The sequence below is a fragment of the Mauremys reevesii genome, linkage group 5 (genome assembly GCF_016161935.1).
Source record: "Mauremys reevesii isolate NIE-2019 linkage group 5, ASM1616193v1, whole genome shotgun sequence".
Classification (NCBI taxonomy): domain Eukaryota; kingdom Metazoa; phylum Chordata; order Testudines; family Geoemydidae; genus Mauremys; species Mauremys reevesii.
This window is the reverse complement of record NC_052627.1, coordinates 138,556,909-138,572,942: the sequence shown is the minus strand read 5'-3', so window position 1 is coordinate 138,572,942 and position 16,034 is coordinate 138,556,909. Positions and strand designations below refer to the sequence as shown.

At 53.2% G+C, this 16,034-nt stretch overlaps 1 protein-coding gene across 1 annotated transcript; it reads left to right on the top strand.

Annotated features, from left to right (window-relative positions):
* The first annotated feature begins 7,000 nt into the window (after positions 1-7,000).
* Positions 7,001-11,579, top strand: LOC120406517 (C-type lectin domain family 4 member F-like). Its single transcript, XM_039541416.1, has 5 exons — positions 7,001-7,114; positions 8,256-8,438; positions 9,200-9,351; positions 10,233-10,351; positions 11,252-11,579. The coding sequence occupies exons 2-5, from the start codon at positions 8,294-8,296 to the stop codon at positions 11,412-11,414; spliced, it is 579 nt and encodes a 192-aa protein (XP_039397350.1). The 5' UTR covers positions 7,001-7,114; positions 8,256-8,293; the 3' UTR covers positions 11,415-11,579.
* Positions 11,580-16,034: the final 4,455 nt, after the last annotated feature.

Genomic DNA, 16,034 nt, shown 5'->3' with positions numbered 1-16,034 from the left:
GCTAGTCTCCACCCTTGGAGACCAACCCTCCCCTCTCAAAGGCCTGGGACAGACTGACTGCTACCTTCCTGAGCAGCCTTTATATACGTCTGAGCCGGGCCCTGATTGGCTGTCTCCAAACTGGGCCCTGATTGGCTCACAATAAGCCCTTCTTTGATTGGCTCCCTGTCTGCGCAGGCGCCCTGGCCTGCTGCAGCCCACTCTCACAGGGAGTGGGGCAGTCCGCCACATTGCACTCCTCCATGCCCTCCCCCTCCCCCTCCAACCACCTCCCTGCTCCACTCCCTCCCCTTCCCCTTCCTTCCCCATCCACCCCCCACTCCACTTCCTTCCGCTCCTTCCCTATCCCCCGCCTCTCCCCTCCCCCTGTGTCCCCCTCCAACCGCTCCTCCCCCACCCCCTGCGTCCCCCTCCAACCATCTCTCCCCTCCACCCTCATCCTTCCTCCCCCTGCTTTCCGCCCTTCCTCAGCTCACCTCCCTGCCCCACCCGCAGGGTTCCCGAGAGGGCGGGGGTTCAGGGCTGTCGGAGGAGAACAACAGGGGACACTGGCCGGGGATGGAAGTTGGGATCAGGAACCCGGGGGCGGCTGGCCAGCCCCGGGGCAGCTCATGTCACCTCTGACCGACCTGCTTGGTTTGGGGGGTTGGGCTTGTTTTTGAAGGGCAGGGTCGCATATTTATCTCGTGAGACGTGGCAACTTTGGCTGGCTTTTACCCGTCTGCCTTGAGCTGAAAGGCTCTGTAGGCCCTTACCAAAGCCCTGATCCCGCCGACCCCCCACCTATTTCCTTAGAATGGTAAATGGGGGGGGGGGAAATTGAGGCACAGACAGCTCAGGTAACTTGCCCACAGTCTCCCAGTGAGTCAGGAGCAGAGCAAGGAATAGAAACCAGGAGTCCCTATTGCCAGGTCTTGTCAGGGACCGGACTGGTGGGGACAGCTGCTGCCCGACTCTCATCAGCCTGCTTAGAAACCTGACACCCAGCTGAGATCAGTGGCTGCTCAGTGTGGATCTTGCTGCTGCAGCTGTGCTTCCTCTTCGTCCAGGCCCTGCTCCTGCTCTGCTCCAGCCCCTGCTCCCCTTCGGCTTCAGACGTCCGGTTTGATGCCCAGCCCTGCCCCTGCCTCACTCACTGCTTGGCCCCCCACTTCTGGCTTGGGCATCTGTCTCGCTGGTACTGATCCCGGGCTCTGCCTCTGTGCCCCCCACCCTGGCTCTGCCATTTGGCTTCTGACCCTGGGCCCATTTCCCAGATGCTGCCCACGCTGGACCCAGCTCTAGCCCATTGGCTGAAATCTTGCTTCCACCACTAGGGCTGACCACACATAGAATCATAGAATCTCAGGGTTGGAAGGGACCTCAGGAGGCATCTAGTCCAACCCCCTGCTCAAAGCAGGGCCAAACCCAACTAAATCATCCCAGCCAGGGCTTTGTCAAGCCAGGCCTTAACAACCTCTAGGGAAGGAAATTCCACCACCTCCCTAGGTAACCCATTCCCATGCTTCACCACCCTCCTAGTGAAATAGTGTTTCCTAATATCCAACCTAAACCTCCCCCACTGCAACTTGAGACTATTGCTCCTTGTTCTGTCTCCTGCTACCACTGAGAACAGTCTAGATCCATCCTCTTTGGAACCCCCTTTCAGGTAGTTGAAGGTTTCTATTAAATCCCCCCTCATTCTTCTCTTCTGAAGACTAAATAAGCCCAGTTCCCTCAGCCTCTCCTCGTAAGTCATGTGCTCCAGCCCCCTGATCATTTCCATTGCCCTCTGCTGAACTGTCTCCAATTTGTAAACATCCTTTTTGTAGTGGGGCCCCCAAACTGGACGCAATACTCCAGGTGTGGCCTCACCAGTGCTGAATACAGGGGAATAATCACTTCCCCCAATCTGCTGGCAATGCTCCTACTTGTACAGACCAAAATGCCGTTAGCCTTCTTGACAACAAGGGCACACTGCTGACTCATATCCAGCTTCTCGTCCACTGTAACCCCAGGTCCTTTTCTGCAGAACTGCTGCTTAGCCAGTCAGTCCCCAGCCTGTAGCAGTGCATGTGATTCTTCTTTCCTAAGTGCAAGACTCTGCACTTTTCCTTGTTGAACCTCATCAGGTTTCTTTTGGCCCAATCCTCCAATTTGTCTAGGTCCCTCTGGACCCTATCCCTGCCCTCCCCAGACAGACATTGTGGGTGATACTGGAAATGTGCTAAAGGCAAACCCGGTTCTGTTGTTGTGAATAGGGATGATCTGTGTTTAATACAGCAGCAGAATATTAGGGCTGCAAGGGACCTCAGGAGGTATCTAGTCCAACCCCCTGCTCAAAGCAGGACCAACACCAACTAAATCATCCCAGCCAGGGCTTTGTCAAGCCTGACCTTAAAAACCTCTAAGGAAGGAGATTCCACCACCTCCCTACATAACCCATTCCAGTGCTTCACCACCCTCCTAGTGAAATAGTGTTTCCTAATATCCAACCTAAACCTCCCCCACTGCAACTTGAGACCATTGCTCCTTGTTCTGTCAACTGCCACCACTGAGAACAGTCTAGATCCATCCTCTTTGGAACCCCCTTTCAGGTAGTTGAAAGCAGCTATCAAATCTCCCCTCACTCTTCTCTTCTGCAGACTAAACAATCCCAGTTCCCTCAGCCTCTCCTCATAAGTCATGTGCCCCAGCCCCCTAATCATTTTTGTTGCCCTCCGCTGGACTCTTTCCAATTTATCCACATCCTTCTTGTAGTGTGGGTCCCCAAACTGGACACAGTACTCCAGATGAGCCTCACCAGTGCTGAGTAGAGGGGAATGATCACGTCCCTCAATCTGCTGGCAATGCCCCTACTTATACAGCCCCAAATGCCATGAGCCTTCTTGGCAACAAGGGCACACTGCTGACTCATATCCAACTTCTCGTTCACTGTAACCCCTAGGTCCTTTTCTGCAGAACTGCTGCCCAGCCATTCGGTCCCTAGTCTGTAGCAGTGCATGGGATCCTTCCATCCTAAGTGCAGGACTCTGCACTTGTTCTTGTTGAACCTCATCATATTTCTTTTGGCCCAATCCTCTAATTTGTCTAGGTCCCTCTGTATCCTAGTCCTACCCTCCAGCGTATCTACCGCTCCTCCCAGTTTAGTGTCATCTGTAAACTTGCTGAGGGTGCAGTCCACACCATCCTCCAGATCATGAATGAAGATGTTGAACAAAACCAGCCGCAGGACCGAGCCTTGGGGCAGTCCACTTGAAACGGGCTGCCAACTAGACCTGGAGCCGTTGATCATTACCCGTTGAGCCCGATAATCTAGCCAGCTTTCTATCCACCTTATAGTCCAATCATCAAGCCCATACTTCTTTAACTTGCTGGCACGAATACTGTGGGAGTGCTGGCAAGAATACATGGCCTAGCTGGGAACAGAGTGGCTCTCACCGCCAGGCATCACTTCCCATTTCTATTTCTGGGCCAGGGCTGCTGTCAGAGGGAGGCTCTAACCCAGCAGGCTGCTGAAAGGACCCACAGGCCAGTCATCAGGGGCTCGGCTCAGCGCGAAGGCAGGACAATGGCGGATGAGGGTATCTATGAGAACATGACGATGACGGAAACTGCTCCCCAGCTCAAAGGTAAACACAAGAGGCTGCACCGGACCCTGGACTCCCGCTGGCCTCTCCTTGGCTTTGTGGTCTCTGCAGAGCGTCCTGGGCAGCGACCGCTTGCTCCACTGACCACGAACCCAGAGCTCAGCCTTGTGCTGGCCAGACAGCACCACGGGCAGTGGGCGAGGGTGCTCGGTCAGTGCTTCCCAGTGCGTTCTCTCCCCTGCCAGTCCCCAACGGGAGAAGGGCACAGGGGGAGAGATGGGAGTCCCTGCACAGCATCCCAGCCTCCTGCCGGGCAGCGCAGTGCCATGGGCTGGCCATAAAAGCCAGCCAGGCTCCCCCTCCCCAGCTCACTGCCACCATCAGCCTCTCCCAGGAGTTCTAGCTGGGTTCAAAAAAGACCTAGATAAATTCATGGCCGATAGGTCCATCAATGGCTATTAGCCAGGATGGGCAGGGATGGTGTCCCTAACCTCTGTTTGCCAGAAGCTGGGAATGGGCAACAGGGGCTGGATCACTTGATGATTCCCTGTTCTGTTCATTCCCTCTGGGGCACCTGGCACTGGCCACTGTCGGCAGACAGGACACTGGGCTGGATGGACCTTTGGTCTGACCCAGTCTGGCTGTTCTTATGTTCTTATGTTTCGTTGTGCAGGTGCCAGCTGAACAAGGGCCTTCTCCGGGGGTTGTTTATCCCCTTTGGTTTCAGTGCAATCCAGGTGCCGTTTGGCAGCTGTTCTGGATTTGAACACATGAAAGACGCCCAGGAAGGGTCAGGAGACAGGCAGGGAGACGGGGCTGACGGAAGTGGAGGGTGCGGCCGTAGGCAGCTGCAGCTCTGCACCGAGCTCAGCTAGGCTCTCTGCAGCGACAAAGGAAAACACAAGGGGAATGTAGCCTGCGCTGGGTGACAGAGAAGCTCCTCCCAGAATCTGTTTCAGGAAAGGCTGAGAACTGTAAACTCAGTACATTAGTGAGAGGCAGCTTCACCCTTTGGTTAGCGTGAGAGAAGCCACTTCTGCAATTTAAGGGGATTACCTGGGGCATCCCCTCCGGCAGCGGCTCCTAGGCAGGACAGGCCAGGAGGGTCTCCACGCGCTGCTGTCCCCAGGGATGGCCCCCACAGCTTCCAGTTGGCCGCAGGGGTGTTCGGGGCAGGGACTTCGTGCAACGGCACAGCCCCACCACAATGGGCTGCAAGGACGTTCCAGCAGCCACGTGGAACGAGCGCGCAGGAAGCTGTTCAGTCCCGCTGCGCTGCCGGGTGGCAGTGGGCGCCCTTGGGTGGCTTTAAATCACCTGGGGGTGGCAGGCAGAGCCAGGGGACATGCGGGGGGAACGTGCAGAGCGGGGCAGGCAAGGGCCAGGCCCATGGGCCAGGAATATTCCTGGTGCTCGGGGACCACGGGCCCATAGAACTTGCCACCCATGGGTGCGACAGGCTGAGACTATCAGGGAGAGGAGAATCTGACAGTCTTGCGTCTCCAAGCAGCTGCCGTTCACCTTGGGGAGACCAAATCCAGAGCACACCGAGCACCCTTACTTCTGTCTACACATAGATCCTGGCTCGAATGCAGCTCTAGTCTTCTCCCTTTAATGTGCAGGGGAGACACAGTCTTGGGGCTTTGCCCCGTGATTCGCCCCTTGGCTGCCTTGCAGGGAGGAGCCCAGCATCCTGGGGATGGGTTATCAGACAGGGATGCTGTAGAAAGGCCCTTCTGAGCACACTGCTGCTGTCAGCCCCACTTTTCTCCTGCACAGAATAATTTCCCCTCATTTCACTGCCTCGTTGAGTTCATATTTCATAAGTTGTTTCAGGTTCCTTTTCTCATTTAAAAATACTCCTTTGGGCCTGGACTTCACAAGCCTTAAACTTCCCTCTCAAGAAATGCTGAGGCAGGGGGGAAATCCTGCTCCCAGATCTCTCTCACAGGACGCCTGCCTGGCACTAGAGTCACTCCTGATTTAGGGAGGGTCACTTTTCTCATTCGAGTTCAGGTCGGTTCTGACCTTATTTGGCCTCATTCCGCTGTTGCTGTTAACCACAGTCAGGGACTAGGAGGCTGAGCAGGTATTGGAATTGGGGGGGTGGAGTTTCCTCGGTCAGTGGCATTTGAGCTGTAACTTTCCATGGATACGTTTCTTCTTCTCCTTCAAGGAAATTCTCTCAAGACATCGGTCCCTTGGCGGCACAGGGCAGGGGGCATCGTCATTCCTGTCCTTCTCCTCCTGGGTCTGGCCCTGGCCACGTCCCTCCTTGCTGTGACACTTCTCTGTAAGTTCAACTGCAGCTCCAAGCCCAACGTTTGCCAACTTCCATACAGGCCAGCTGGCTCGACTGGGGGGGGGGTACCCCCACATTCCAGCAGAATATTGACCGTGTTTCCAGTCTGTCTCTCTAAATAAATCTTCTGCTCCAGGGAGTTCGAATGAGCTGTAAGATCTTGCCCTGCTGGTTTGATACTAGCACAAACTTTCTAAGTCTAACGATGGTCCAGCACTGGCACAGGTCACCTGGGGAGGCTGTGGAACCCCCATCACGGGAGGTTTTTCAGGACAGGTTAGACAATCACCTGTCAGGAATGGGCTGGGTGAACTTCATGCTGCCCGAGCATCACCTCAGGGACTTCAGATCACATGTGGCAGCCCCACATGCACAACCTGCACCCTGAGGGTCACGCTGGGTCCGTTCCTTTCCACATATCACCAGCATGAGCCTCAGCCCCAGGCGTCCTCATGGCACCATTGAAATGCCCTACGGATAGACAGGACGGCCCAGTGGTTCGGGCGCTTGTCTGGGGCTCAGACTGCTGGGTTTAATTCCCTGCTCTGCCAAAGAGTCCCTGCCCTGCAGCCAGCAAACAGCTGAAAGCAGGGAGCTGGAGTTGAGAGCTCTTGGAGGAGAGGGGAGACAAGCCCCTGTTCCTTAGGGGCAGTGAGTGGCAAAGACGACTGGTGCCTCCCCGTGCTGGGGGGCCACAATCTAAAGGGGAGGACACGTGACCGCCCCACATGTCTCCTCTGCCCAGCGACCCCCGTGCCCAGCCCAGGGCCACCATGCACTCCCTGCCCTGCCAGAGTTACCTGCGGGGGGCTCTGTCCTTCTCCCGCCACGCCTCCCCCCAGCACATTCGGCCGCTCTCCCTGGCAGCCGGGCCCGGGCGAGGAGCAGGAGGGAGCCACGTCTCATGAGGCTGAAGCCGGCCGCTCCAGGTCACTGCTCTGTGACATACACCAGGAGAGAGCCCTGAAAGGGGCCTTGGCTGTGCCGGTGTCCCTCCTCGGGAAGCTGTCCAAGATTAAAATAAAAGACGTCGTAGAGAACAGCCTCGCACTCGGAGCATGTTCCTTCTCTGCGCGTGGCTGGTCTCCAGCCGCAGTTCGGTTCAGTCGCTGACCTGCAGACGTGTGATTTCTAGATCTCCGGGCACAGAGCAAGCTGCAAGCGGTTGAAGAAGCGGCGCAGAAGCTCCAAGTCTCTCTGCAGCCTGACGACACCTCGGACGCGTCAGCAAAGGGATCGGACAGTAAGTCGCAGGACGAGGGTCTTAGGCATCAGGGTGGGTCAGCTCCCCTCCCTTGGCCTGGACGCTGAGCACTCTCCTGCCTATAGGGATGGTGGGTGCCTGGCATCCTCCTGCTCCTCTCCATAGACTTTCCTGCCAGGAGGTCCCATCTCCCCGTCTAATGAGCTGCTGCTCTGCACCTTCCTCTGCCAGCGGAGGCTCTGTTCCCAGGGACGGGTGGCTGCTCCAGGCTCCCTCCTAGCTCCCTTCCTGGCAGTGGCAGGCTGGCTGCATCCGCCCCATGCTCCTACGCAGGATGCTTAGTGGTCACCATCTTCCGTCCTTTCACTGTTCCCTTCGCTCCATAGTTTTCACCTTGGCCCCTGTATTGTCAGGGTTGCATTGGCGGGAAAGACGGATGCAGCTCAGGAGACACACAGGGCCGAATTCAGACCCTGGTGTAAGCAGGACGTCAGTGGAGCTGCACTCGTGGGTCTCCATTTGCCCCCCAGTCCCGGAGCCCTCCCTGTGCAGCTCCAATAATTTGGGTCCCTGCCACAGTCCCATTGCTGGAGGCAGAGCGCCCCCTTGTGGCCACGTCTCACAGCTGTCTGTCTGTCTGGCACAGGGCTGCACATACAAACCCGTCCATGGATCAGGTTATTCAGCGTCCAGTCAGAAAATGGGCCTGAACTAAACCCCGGCACAGAACTCGCCTGAACGCTGGGCTGTTCAAAATCCCGGCCTGGAGCCCGGGGGCCAGGGCTTGGGGCCATGGATGTTCTTGCAGCCCCAGCTCTGCCCCATGCTGCAGGGGACCCGCTCACAGCTCACAAGGGGGGAGCGATTGGGAAGAGGTGGCTGGGGAGATTCGGGGGACAGGGCTAGAATTCAGGAGAGCTGGGGTCAATTCCCAGCTCTGCTGCAAACTTCCTGTGTGATCTTGGGCACCTCTCCCTGCACCTCAGTTCCCCTGCAGGAAAATCATCCTTTATTTCTCCCTCCTCGCGTCTATTTTGACTGTGAGCTGTTGAGAGCAGGGACTGTCCCCTCCTGTCCGTACAGCGCCTGGCACACAGGGGCCTGTAGGTGCTGCTCTACTGCACGTGCTGATAATCAAGTGTTCTGCATCTCCACTGACGTCGCTGTGAGTTTCTTCTAGGTCTGCAGCTATTGGATGAAGCGCAGGCAGGAGTCCGGATGCTGAAAGCCCAGCTGGGTAACGTCAGTGCAGCGTATGGAGAAATCCAGATCCGTCTGGACAACATCAGTGCAGCGTATGGAGAAATCCAGATCCGGCTGGATAACGTCAGTGCCGCACGAGCAGCAGTGCAAGGTCGCTGCAGTAAGTACTAGGTGCAGTGCTGGCTGGTGCCGTTTCTGCTGCTGCTGAGGATGAACGGAAGATTTCAGGCTCCCAGGCTGACAGCGCAGCGACTTTCTCCAGCAGCGAGTTCTCTTCCGGTGGCTGCACCTGTGCCCACACCGTGGTGATCGGTTTGGAGTTAAATTACACCCTAGGTCTCATTAGCAAAATGGGAGCACCCAGCTGTCAGCTCCTCTTAGACGCTCCAAACCTGTCAGCTCACAGACAAAAAGTGATCCTGGCATTTCAGCGTATGGGGCGTTACTTTCAGAATCATCCCTGAGCCAGTGCCCCTGGCAGGGTGTTTGGGGAGGTGCCAAATTGCAAAAGACTCGAGACCTTCACCACTTATGATCAATGAAAATTGTTGATACTGAACCAGGAGATCTTCCACCTTGGGCAGCTACATTCCCCCTCCTGAATTCCCCCTGCCAGCTCAGATGAACAGTGAGTCTCCCCTTTCCCATTACAGCCGTGCTGCTCTGCGCTGGGACCAGTGCCCAAGCTCCAGCCCAGATGCAGCTGCGTTTCAGTGCTGGGGGAGTGACCCCGTGGTGTCTGCTTTCTGAAGCGCTCTGTGGGATCCATCATGTGCCCAGAGAATGATGCTGGAGAATCCAAAGTTCCCTGGGCTGGGGGCAGCTGAAGGGCAGGGGAAATGCAGCACTAGAAACCCTGAGCTCCCTGCGTGTGTCCCTGTGACTTTAGCCCGGGTGTCTCACCTCAGTCTCTGCTCCTAGGTGACGTGCTGACAAAGCTCTCCAGGGGCTGGAAGTTTTACAGTGGGAACCTCTATTACTTTTCACACGAAAGGAAGTCGTGGGACGAGGCCGAACGGTTTTGTGTGTCTCAGGACTCACACCTGACCTCTGTCTCCTCCCAGGCAGAACAGGTGAGTGCAGGAACCTCCTAGGAGCTTGGACAATGGGTCAGTGCCTTGTTTCATAGCAGAAGAAGGCAGAAGGTGGCAGCAGAGGTTGCAAATCAACGGAGAGGATGCCAAGCCTTGGTACCTAACACAAGGGATTCACCCATCAATGTAAGAGCAGAGATGAGGCAGAGGAATAGAGCCAGGATCTGGAATTCCCAGAGTCTGGGGTGCCGGGGGAGGGGGATTTGGGGTCAGGCTCATTTCTGATTTTCCCTACTTCCCATGTAGCATTTCCTGCAAACCCAATGGCCTTTCCCAGTGAGGACCCCTTTGATCCCTCTCCCCAGGCCTGAGCTCCTGCTGGACAATCTAGAAGCCTGTATCTGGAAGGCTTGTGTGCAAGGGGCCATGCACCTCTCAGAGAATCCTCTCTCCCCACGTGCCCACTGCAGCCCTCACCCCAGGCCTCTGCGGCACTTTCAGAGGAGGAAAATCCCACCCTCCGACAGGGCCAGACTTTGCACCCAGTTCTCTGCTCTGAGCTTTGCCTCCTGCAAGGGCAGGGGGCTGGTGTGAACTCTGAGGTGCCCGTCAGTACCTGCCGCAGCCCAGCTCTGAGGGGGCGGTGCGGGGAGGGTTCTGAGACAGGTCCCTGCTGCTAGCCCCAGGCAGATACAGATGCAGACACACACACAGAGCTGCTCCAGGGCTCCGTCAGGGTCTCCCAGCTAGTCACTGTCAGCGTTGGGGGCAGGACACCGCGTCTCCCGCTGCCCAGTGCCCTGCTCACACCACCAGACGCCCTTTCCTCTCCCCCAAAATCTGTTCAGCCCAGGCAGCTGCGGCTGCATCCTGCAGCCTCTCTTGGGTGACCTGCACATGCTGCAAACTGTGTTGTGCAGGACTTTCTCTCCAGCGATACCAAAGATCAAAATCACTGGATTGGACTCACCGACCGGGAGACAGAAGGCAGCTGGCGCTGGGTGGATGGCACAGAATACAGAGCAGACACAAGCAGGGGGTGAGTAAAGCTTGAGAGACGTGATTATTTATTACACGTTGGGTCACAAGCTCTTTCGGTCAGCGTCTGTACGGCCCCTGGTGTCTATGCAGCACCCGGCACAGTGGGCCCGATCCTGAGGGAGGCCCCCGGGCGCTGCCACGACAGCAGTGAATCCTCTCAGGAATTTCTGCTAATGCCCCTTTGCTTAGAGCAGGAGCCTCAACACGGAGTGTGTGTTCAGTGCCCACTGAGACCCAGGGCCAGAGCCTCCCCTGGGGTAACTCGGCATTGACTTGAATGAACCACAGGGATTTACACCAGCTGAGGGTCTGGCCCCAAGTCGACTCAGTGCAGCCAGGGGAGTCTGGAGTGAGCGGCAGGTTCCCGCTCTCCTTGGGATTGCGCTGCGCTCTCCCCTCGGTCAGGCTGGGCACGGGGAGGCTGTGGGGCCGGGGCCATGGCCGGAGCCAGCTGCAGTCGGTGCAGTGACCTCAGGGGGCTGTGGGCGAGGCCCATAAGCAGGGCCAGGGAGAAGTTAATGACTGGCCCCCGCTGCCCTCTCTCCCCGTTCCTGCGTTCCCATCCCGGGGGTGCCTGGGACGTGCTGTGCCACCTGCTCTGGTTCTGGGCACTGAGATCCGAGTTGCTGCTGCTCAGCATTTGGAGCCACACACTGACTTTGGCTCTTTGCTGGCCTGTCAGGCGCAGGGCAGTTGCTACCCCCGGCCGTCAGAAGCCCTTCGTTACCATGGCCACAAGAGCTGTGGAGAACTCTGAGGGGTGGCCGGGGGGTGCATCGCTTCACCGCGTCATTGCTGGGTGTCTTGTTCCCCTGCCAGCAACAGAGTCCACAGAGCAGAACTGAGCTCAGGAATTGGCTGTTGTTCTCCCCTGAGACATTAACACTCTGATCTGTAGGTTCTGGGCGGAGAATCAGCCAGACAACTGGGATCAGGGGATTGGAGGCAGAGAAGACTGTGTTCACATCCATTCAATCAACCGGAATTTGTGGAATGATGCCAACTGCGCTCTGCCTTCTAGGTGGATTTGTAAGCAGGCCCATGGACCAGCTGGGCTGTGATATGCAGGTCCCAGCACCTCAGAAAGCGCCTTAATTTCCAAGCTAGAATATTTCCCAGCCACCCGCTGGTGAGGAGCTCAGTTTGACAGCAGCCTGTCTGGCAAGAGATCACTTATCAATGGTTGTGGTTGCGAAACCCTAATTTCTGTGTGTTTTATTTTTTTGGCCCCCACTTTTCTATTGTTAATCTGTCTGGTTCTCTAACTGTTTCTCTCTGCTGTATAATTAATTTTGGTAGGTGTCAATTAATTAGGGTAGTGGGATATAATTGGTTAGAGAATTATGTTCCAGTATGTTAGGATTGGTTAGATAGATTTCAGTACAATGATTGGTTAAGGTATAGCTGAGAATATTACTATATAAACTGGGGTCAAACAGGAAGTAGGCAGGGAAATTGGAATCAAGTTTGCTGGACAGTAACCCCAATAAACATCGCACTGTCTGGACTTCGGACTTCTGGTCTTTTGCCGCTTGCTGTCTGCGTGACAAGAACCGGGGAAGTGGGCGGGTGGAGGGAAAGCCCTCTAACACTGCCCATAAACTAGGTGAATAGACCGAAAGCCATTAAGAGCGTCCCCATATTTTTTTTGATGTTGCAATATCATGACACACTTCTACAGGTTGCAACCCTAACCGCCGGCGGTAGTTCGATGGGGGAGAACGGAACTGGGTTTCTACTCTTAGGCTCTGATTTGCGTCTCAGATACATACGTTTTCAAAGAACTGGCCCAGTTCCAAAGCGGTTATGACTGTGTCTTGACAGCAGAGGGAGTCTCCTGCGTTCCTTGGAATGTTTCTTGAGGATGTGCTCAGAGCAGCAGCAATAATTGCCTTTCTTTGGGACATGGGGGGAGGGCTAGTTTCCAAAAAGGGCCAGGAATTAAATTGGAAATGGGTTGTATTTTGAGTGACTTTCTCTGCTAGAAAGTAGATTCTACTGCACCCAGGTAGAGCAGTTTTTAAACTAGGAGATGGGGGAAAGCCGACTGCTGCAGAGGAGCGTGTGGATCGGACACAGACTTCTCTTAGGGGAGAGTCTGATGATAGAGAATCTCCAGGTTATAGTCAAGAGCAGAGGACGGAAGAGGATAATGTAAGGGCCGGATCAGATGATAAACAGTCACATAAAAAAGAATCTGGCACATCAGAAAAAGGCAGGCTAATAAAAAGGGACAAGTTTTTAAAGTGCTTGTACACAAATGCTAGAAGTCTAAATAATAAGATGGGTGATCTAGAGTGCCTTGTGATAAAGGAGGATATTGATATAATAGGCATCACAGAAGCCTGGTGGACTGAGAGCAATCAATGGGACACAATCATTCTGGGGTACAAAATATATTGGAAGGACAGAACAGGTCGTGCAGGGGGAGGAGTGGCACTATATGTGAAAGAAAGTGTAGATTCAAATGGTGCTATAAGGAGGGCTTTGGGATGTATGGGCACTGGGAGGCTTTCGGGGACAGAGAACTGTTGTCACGGGATGGGCTCCACCTGAGTAGGGAAGGAAATAGACTTCTATGAGGGAGGCTGGCTCATCTGATCAAAAGAGCTTTAAACTAGGTATTGGGGGGAGACGGTTGGGAGATGTCCAGGCACTCTCCACGCCAAATTTAAACATTGAGAGGGAGGACAACAGGATAAGAACGGATATAGCCAGAGGAGGGGTTTGTACATAAGGAAGGGGGATGGATACTAGACCAATAGGTCATACTGGTGGTACTGTGTCCCTACCAAATTGGGTAACAAAGGTGAGAGAAGCCAAACAGCAAAAATTAGGATGTTTGTTCACCAATGCGAGAAGCCTAGGTAACAAAATGGAGGAATTGGAGCTCCTGGTCCGAGAATTGAAACCGGATATCGTAGGAATAACCGAAACATGGTGGAACGGTAGCCATGACTGGAGTACAGGTATGGAAGGGTATGTGCTGTTTAGGAAAGACCGAAACAAAGGTAAAGGTGGGGGAGTAGCATTGTATGTCAATAATGAGGTAAACTGTAATGAAATAACTAGTAATGGAATGGATAATACGGAGTCTGTTTGGGCAATGGTCACATTAGGGAAGAAAACTACTAGAGCCTCCCCTGGGATAGTGATTGGGGTGTGCTATAGACCTCCGGGATCTAGCCTGGATATGGATAGAGAACTCTTTAATGTTTTTAAGGAGGTAAATACCAATAGGAACTGTATGATCATGGGAGACTTTAACTTCCCGGATATAGATTGGGGAACAAATGCTAGTAATAATAATAGGGCTCAGCTTTTCCTAGACGTGATAGCTGATGAATTCCTTCATCAAGTAGTTGCTGAACCGACGAGGGGGGATGCCATTTTAGATTTAGTTTTGGTGAGTAGTGAGGACCTTGTTGAGGAAATGGTTGTAGGGGACAACCTTGGCTCGAGTGATCATGACGCCTGGGATTATTTCAGGTTGAAGTTGCAGGAGCTGTCAGAGGCCTGTATCCCGAGAAAGGGAAAACGGTCCTTAGGTAGCAGTTTTAGACCGAGCTGGATGAGCAAGCGTCTCAGAGGGGTGATTAAGAAAAAACAGAAAGCGTACAAGGAGTGGAAGATGGGAGGGATCAGCAAAGAAACCTACCTTATTGAGGTCAGAGGGTGTAGGGATGCAGTGAGAAAGGCCAAAAGCCGGGTAGAGATGGACCTTGCGAAGGGAATTAAAACCAATAGTAAAAGGTTTTTTAGCCATATAAATAGGAAGAAAACCAAGAAAGAAGAAGTGGGACCGCTTAAAACTGTAAACGGAGTGGAGATTAAGGATAAGCTAGGCATGGCACAATATCTAAACAAATATTTTGCCTCGGTCTTTAATGAGGCTAATGAAGAGTTTAGGAATAGTGGCAGAGTGACTGATAATGAAGATGCGGGGTTGGAAATTACAGTATCCGAGGTAGAAGCCAAACTTGAACAGCTTAACGGTAGTAAATCGGGCGGCCCGGATAATCTTCATCCTAGAATATTAAAGGAATTGGCGAGTGAAATTGCAAGCCTGTTAGCGATAATTTTTAACGAATCTCTAAACTCGGGGGTTGTACTGTTTGACTGGAGATTAGCTAATATAGTTCCTATTTTCAAGAAGGGGAAAAAAAGTGACCCAGGTAACTACAGGCCTGTTAGTTTAACATCTGTAGTATGTAAAGTCATGGAAAAAATATTAAAGGAGAGAGTAGTTACGGACCTTGAGGTCAATGGCAATTGGGACAAATTACAACATGGTTTTACGAAAGGTAGATCGTGCCAAACCAACCTGATGTCCTTCTTTGAGAAAGTAACAGATTTTTTAGACAAGGGAAATGCGGTGGATCTAATATATCTTGATTTCAGTAAGGCGTTTGATACGGTACCGCATGAAGAATTACTGGTTAAATTGGAAAAGATAGGGATCGAAATGAAAATCCAGAGGTGGATAAGGAACTGGTTAAAGGGGAGATTGCAGCGGGTCGTATTGAAAGGTGATCTGTTGGGTTGGAGGGAGATTACCAGTGGAGTTCCTCAAGGTTCGGTTTTGGGTCCGATCTTATTCAATCTATTTATCACTGACCTTGGAACCAAAAGTAGGAGTGGGCTGATAAAGTTTGCGGATGACACGAAGTTGGGAGGTATTGCCAATTCGGAGAAGGATCGGGATATCCTCCAGGGAGATTTGGATGACCTTGTAAACTGGAGTATTAGTAATAGGATGACATTCAATAGTGAGAAGTGTAAGGTTATGCATTTAGGGATGACTAACAGGAATTTTAGTTATAAGCTGGTGACGCACCAGTTGGAAGTAACAGAAGAGGAGAAGGACCTCGGAGTCCTGGTTGATCGCAGGATGACTATGAGTCAGCAATGTGATGTGGCCGTTAAAAAAGCTAATGCGGTCTTGGGATGCATTAGGCAAGGTATTTCTAGTAGAGATAAGGAGGTGCTAGTCCCGTTATACAAGGCGTTGGTGAGACCTCATTTGGAGTACTGTGTGCAGTTTTGGTCTCCCATGTTTAAGAAGGATGAATTCAAACTGGAACGGGTACAAAGAAGGGCCACTAGAATGATCCGAGGAATGGAAAGCCTGTCGTATGAAAGGAGACTTGAGGAGCTCGGTTTGTTTTCCTTAACCAAAAGAAGGTTGAGAGGAGATATGATTGCTCTCTTTAAATATATCAGAGGGATAAATACCAGGGAGGGAGAGGAATTATTTCAGCTCAGTACTAATGTGGACACAAGAACAAATGGATATAAATTGGCAGTCGGGAAGTTTAGGCTTGAAATTAGATGGTTTCTAACCATCAGGGGAGTGAAATTCTGGAACAGCCTACCAAGGGAAACAGTGGGGGCGAAGGACCTCTCTGGCTTTAAGATTAAGCTTGATAAGTTTATGGAGGGAATGGTTTGATAGGAGAACGTGATTTAGTCAATAGGTCAATAATGTGCGACCACTGGTAATTAGTACCGAGGGTCAATGTTGGGATATTGAAAGTCTTTTTCCTGAGTGTCTGGCTGGAGAGTCTTGCCCGCATGCTTGGGGTTCAGCTGATCACCATATTTGGGGTCGGGAAGGAATTTTCCTCCAGGGTAGATTGGCAGTGGCCCTGGAGGTTTTTCGCCTTCCTCTGCAGCATGGG